General features: G+C 39.1%; 1 protein-coding gene across 1 annotated transcript in view; it reads left to right on the top strand.

Annotated features, from left to right (window-relative positions):
* Window positions 1-2,898, top strand: part of LOC102795667 (uncharacterized) — a 3,467-nt gene extending 569 nt beyond the window's left edge. Inside the window, exon 2 of the mRNA XM_006792356.3 lies at window positions 1,837-2,898. Coding sequence (XP_006792419.2) covers window positions 1,837-2,744 — 908 coding nt within the window. The 3' untranslated portion in view covers window positions 2,745-2,898. The remainder of the gene's footprint in view (window positions 1-1,836) is intronic.
* The last annotated feature ends 3,423 nt before the right edge of the window (window positions 2,899-6,321 follow it).

Genomic DNA, 6,321 nt, shown 5'->3' on the forward strand with positions numbered 1-6,321 from the left:
ATGAGAACATGTGTTTGTTTAAGTACAGCGTTTCCAAACAATTATATTCTCTCATATTTAACAATATAACAACTATATTCTCTATACAGCACCTTCTATTTGTAAGTGTGCACAGGAGGAGTTTTAGCACATCTGTATTGTTTAATATTGCAGCTTAAAACAGTGTCAGCTCACAGTAATGTCAACATTGGGTTTAGAAGGAGAGTAGTTTCTTTCTTGCTCCTTGGCACAAACCAGCATGACTTAAGTTTGATGATGAAAAGAAGCCTGATGAATGTTTAGGTAGACATTATGTCCAGCATGTTACCACATGATGTAAAGGCAAAATTAATTTAAACACAGCAAAACTAACCTTTACAAAGAAATAAATGAAAGTTAATACACACACATACACATATACACCCACTTACACTGTTATTTATTGTAAGCCTGTGAGAATAAAAATGTTTTAAGTTTATTTAGACACAGTTGTAATTGATAACAGTGAGCTCCTTCCAAAGGACAGGACCACAGCAACTGAAAGCACCTTCAGCACACTTAGATCTAATTCTGGGAAGTGTTAAAAGATCTGCACCTGCCTGAGAGGTCTAATCGGATTATAAACACTTAGTAAGCCGGAGATGTACAGGAAGGGGTTAGGAATCATTGAGAGCTTTATGAACTAATAGAAGGATTTTAAAGGTAATTCTGTATTGAACTGAGAGCCAATTAAGTGACTTCAGTACAGAGTTATATAGTCAAATTTCCTTGTGCGTTTACGGATTGGCTCCTGCATTCTTAACAAGCTGAAGTCGTCCTAGTGATGATTTGGATAATCCAGCAAACAGAGCATTACAGTAGTATAACCTGCTTTATATAAATGCATGGGCCTATTTCTGAGATTCAGTTTGAGATAGGGATTTTTAACATTTGATGTGTTTTTGAAGCGATAGAAAGCAGTTCTGGTTGGCCTGATTAATATGATTATCAAAACTGAGATCACTGTCCAAAATGAGGCCAAGGTTTCTGACTTTGTCACTGGATCCACCAAAATATTAACTAACAAGACAAGTGGTAAAAGAGGTGTATATCAGCATGGTAACGATCCACAGAACAGAGCCAAAGTTACACACACCGGGTTACTAAAGAAGAAAAGGGTCAAAGTATCAGAAAGAAAAAAATGTGCCTAAAGACTGGCAAAAGATCCAACCTTTTTGAGACACATTACTGCAGTCACATTCAAAATAAACTAATATTTTTAATGAATTGGTAAAATGTCTCAGTTTTACCTGTTGATGTTTTCTAAGTTATGCTGTGAATTAAAAAAATGGTTTATGAGCTTGGGAAATCATTGCAGTCTCTTTATTTGCATTTTACATCGTGTCCCAAAGGTTTTAGAATTGGGTTTGTAGATAACAAACAGGTCTGTGTTCTTTAGATTTACCTAATTTGTCAACAGGCAGAAAATGTTTTAAGTGACTTTTGCCATTTTGTAGGAAAACTTGTCAAATACTTTCTACTGCCATATTTTCCACTGTGATATGATGATTTTCTTAGTGATATGTCATTGTAGTTGGCTTGACTGACCCTGCAGCTAACAGTCATTAGAAGCATTGGTGTATCTGCTTGTTACTTACTCAAGTCAAAAAGTATCCCAGTGTTTAAAGTCACATTTTCAGACAGCGCTGTAATGAAGCAGGTGCATGTTATTTGGGTACCTTTCTTTACAATTCACAGTATTTGCTGCCTCTGTTGCTGAGGCAATTAATTATAAAGTTGACCTGTTTTAAAAAATGACTTTTTAAGGGAACTTTGATTTTCCTTTAACAATTTAAACAATCTGCTGTGTCCTTTCAGGGCCTACGATAGAGTCGGTCCAGACTTTGTCTTCGGATCAGAGCGTGAGAGATAAGGTGGATATTTCACCAAATCAGGGAACGTCATCACCTCCTCAAACAGAAGAGAAACGCAGTGAGCAGCGCAAATCTGACAGCGAGGGCAAAGATGACGAAGACTTAGTAGTCAAACTAGAAGACGAGGATGACGTCCAGATCGTGGAGCAGGTCGTGGACTCGGATCACAGCGTTAACAGTGGAGCAGGTCCCCACGAGATGAATTTGAACCACCAGCCTGCTGAGGTTGTGGAAGAGCAAGAGTCACAGCAGTGGCTGACTGTTTCGGTGGGAGACAGCGACACTGCGGATGACTCGGAGTGCTTTTTCGAAACAAAGCAGTTGTCTCAAAATCTGGACTCCGAAATCTTGCTCATTCAAAATGCCTTGGACATTTTCGATAATTCAGCAGAGGGAGCATACTCGGACAGGTTTATGAGGGACAATGAAACAGTTCAAGGTGCATCAAGTAAATCAAGGGCTCCTGTGACTTTCAGCCAGTCTCAGCCAAGTCAACCTATAGAAGCAATAAATCACTCAGAGAGAGGAATGTCCATTAGATTCCTCTCAGAAAAACAGCAACCACAGACTAAAAACATGTCAACCTTTAACACAGACAACAGACTCTTTCATTTAAATGACCCAGAGTTGCACAAAACTATAGCGGGGCGCCGCATTAGGGAGAAGTGGTACATCTGCCCATTCTGTGGGAAGAGCTTTGATCGCATCAGCCACCTGGAGATACACCAGCGAATTCACACAGGAGAGAAACCGTACACATGCGACACATGTGGCAAGTGCTTTTCTCAGAGGAGTAACCTTCGCACTCATCAAAGGACTCACAAAGAGGCTCTCACACAGAACGCAGTTTAATTCAGTAGATTTTGAAGAAAAGCTAGAAATATCTAAGTGGCTTTTAGATCTAGATTTATTAACAAATTCTGTTTGTTTTTTGACATTTCTGGAAAAATAATGTAGCAGACTGATTTAACTGTGCCCTCTTTTTGTGAAATAAACAAAAATTTTGACACAGTGTGGCTTTTAAGAACTAAAACAGGAACATATGAACTGCCAGAAAAGAGATTTTTAAACACACATATGACATACTAGGAACATATGACCTCTTAAAACATTCATTTTAAGCTAGACAGGAAAAATCCAGCATCTAATCGCTTAGTTTTCCTCGACCTGATAGATGGTGAGGAAAAGTCACAAGACATTCAATAAATTAGTTTACCACAGAGCACTAAGGATGTAAAAAAGGACAAAGAATTTGTTGGTCACCACATGACAGCCTAACTTGTGTCTTTGTGATGCTGCCTAAGCAGAAAATTAAGGTAAACTAAGATTTCAATGTTTTGTTTGTAGAGGGAAAAAAACATGTTCAGCCTTGCACTGCCACTTAGATGTTCATGGATCAGTCGAGTTAAAATTTTCCTATTCTGAAGAATCTTTAACTTCCAAAACATTCAGGTACTTCCTCCAGAGTTTTTCCACAGGATCCAGAGCCAATCATGGTAGGAGATGTAGACTTTGTAGCCCTAGACTTAAGCCCACCCTGTACACACTTTGCTTGTTCACTTGGAGGGTCAGAAACATTGAGTGTTGTTCTAAACCTAGCATTAGGTTTTAAATAATGACATTTAATGTAACATCAGCCTTAATTCAGGTTTATCAACTCCCTTCCTTACAGTAAAACATCATTTTTGTCTGGTATGTGGAGGGACAGGTACTTTCAGCTGCTCACTTACTTCCCAAGGGGTCATCACAGTGCAAGTTTGAACTGGCACCAAGTTTACAACTGCCATCCCAACAAAAGACTCCCTGGCACAAAGAGTACACGAGCTTGTAATTCTCAGAGGCTGGGTTTGAGTGTCCTCTTGGGCTCAAAACAAATGTAAGAATTTAACATATACCACAAATTTTATATATCCTTAGGAACAAACTCCACATGCTTACAGATATGATTTCTATATATTTTTTTAAAAGCCTTATGTTACAACCCCCTCTGCTAGGCGACAGGAGGGGAGAAACATACACAAGCCCTCTCACGAAATCTGAGTAAATAAGGGGTTTTATTACAAACATTAAACTGAAAACCGACGGGGCTGTTCAACAGACCACCGGGGAAACAATTAATACACAATGAAATAACAGGCAAGAGTAAAAGCTTAGGGTTAACTAAGGCAAGCCAGCATCACAAAACTCTAATGAAACTAAGTTTAGCTGTATACCAGGTTTAAACAAAGAGCAACACAGCAAACGGGTTTAACAAACAAGCTTCCCATGCAAAGCAGACGAGGAGGCCACTGCATGTTCACTTCAGAGCAGCAGTTCCCCATAGTGTGACAGCTCTTCAGCCTTTTATACTCCCAGGTGCAGACAATCAGCCAGTCAATTGGTCATGTGATCTCCAGGCAGCCAATCGTCTGCGAGGTCTGGCACACTGTGATCTGCATAAAAGAAGGCTGGCACAGGACTCCCAGCAGCCAGTCATCCACAATCCTGGCACACTTAGATTTGCATGAACACAAAAGGGCAGTCTCACTCCCTCCAAGGCCCAGGGCCGTAACACCTTTGTTATAGATTTTTTTTTTTTTTTTTTAATAAAAGTGGAAGGAGAATGAGAATTTTGAAAATCCTTGAGTGAAACCTCGATGAAATAAGTGCATTTTAGAAGTGATTGGCATCATCTTAATTCCAATCTGTGTAAAACATCAAAGACGCTGAGTGTAAGTTTCATCACAGAGATAAGGGCATCACAGAGTTTTCAACTGTATTTGTACCCAATACTTTAATTAAGACCCTTCAACAACCTCAAGAGTGACTACATGTACACTCACAATCATCAAGCAGTAGGGGGCAGTTTCTAACTGGGCTATAGTTGTAGGATGACAGCCAAAGGTTTGCAGTAGTTGTCCATGTCAGCTCCAACCTTGGAGAGCAGCTGCATCCTAGTGAAATGATAATGTTTGGTTATGTCGCACTTATCAATACCAATATTAAAAAAGTAGTCTTACAATATAAATTAGTCAGCCGTGGAGCCCTAAAAGCAGACACTTGATCACCTTTTTGCTTTAAGCATGAGGTGGGAACAGTTAACAGGTTTCTGCCTGAGCATCTCAGGCTGCACACTGGTCGGTACAGCAAACAGCTGTTCACATATATCAGGGCTCGGGATTTCCAGGCCTGAAGGGCCGGTGTTCTGCAGGTTTTAGATATCACCCTGGGTCAACACACCTGAATAAAATGATTACTACATTACCAGGCCTCTGGAAAACTTAAAGACATGTTGAGGAGGTAATTTAGTCATTTAAATCAGCTGTATTGGAACAAGGACACATCTAAAACCTGCAGGACACCGGCCCTTCAGGCCTGAGTTCCCCACCTCTTACGTATATAATCTCGGTCCAAGCCTAAATGCCTTTACAAGTAATAAGTTAAATCTTAAAATCAATTGTAAAAGTATTGGACATCCAGCATCTGATTGCTTGGGTTTTCTCTGTAATACTGTAGGGTCTGTACCTTACAATATAAAGCAGCTTGTGGCGACTGTTGAATTGAATTGTAGAAGGGTAAACTGGGATAATATGTTCACATGTGCAAAATGCAGCTGTAAGACTGCATTTTGCACAATCTGAAGTCTATTTATTGTTATTTCTGATTGGTACCTTTGAAAAACCATTACAAAAACCCAACTGAGAGGAAATAAAAGCATGAATAATAGCCTGAGAGTCAGTAAAACTCAGCATTCAGTTTATCCTTGGGATATTCCTAAGGTAGCATATATGATGGGGGAAAATAGATAGGTCCCAGAATGGATCTCTGAGAAACTCCACAACTTATAGAGTAAGGAGAGCCGTTTGTCACCAATGAAAACAAAAATTTTTGGATTGTCAGATATGACCTAAACCATCTGACCTTTACCAACCCAGACCAAAGTTTTATGGTCTACTGTGTCAAATGCACTTAAATCAAGCAGCACATGAACAAAATAATAATCAGTATCCGCAGTTCTTAGTATCATTTGTCACCATAATAAGTGCAGTCTCAGTACTTTCATGTTTATTCAATCTTCTTAGTGCATTTTTGTCTAAGACTCCCTCTACAGGTACAGTGTTATTTCCGGTACAAAATTAATGCCAAATACAGTGGCCTGTACTAGTTCTAGGATCTTTTTTACAGTAGTAATCCCATGGGTTATTTCTTAGCCGAATGCAGTGACCTGCTAGTCCCTAATAACCTCATAACACAGTTAGGGCATCTGGCCAAGCAAAGATCTGTCCTGTAAACACTTGCTAAAACTACAACTATGTTTTAATTTGCATCAAAGTTAATTGTCTTCCATGCCTTTATCAGTAAAATATGAAGGTAGTGTCAGTGTTTGAATCTATAAATAATAACAAGAAAAACAATATTTCTCAAAAATCCTAACTTTTTCTTCAATAGA

The sequence above is a fragment of the Neolamprologus brichardi genome, chromosome 18 (assembly GCF_056152115.1).
Source record: "Neolamprologus brichardi isolate AB-2024 chromosome 18, ASM5615211v1, whole genome shotgun sequence".
Lineage (NCBI taxonomy): Eukaryota > Metazoa > Chordata > Actinopteri > Cichliformes > Cichlidae > Neolamprologus > Neolamprologus brichardi.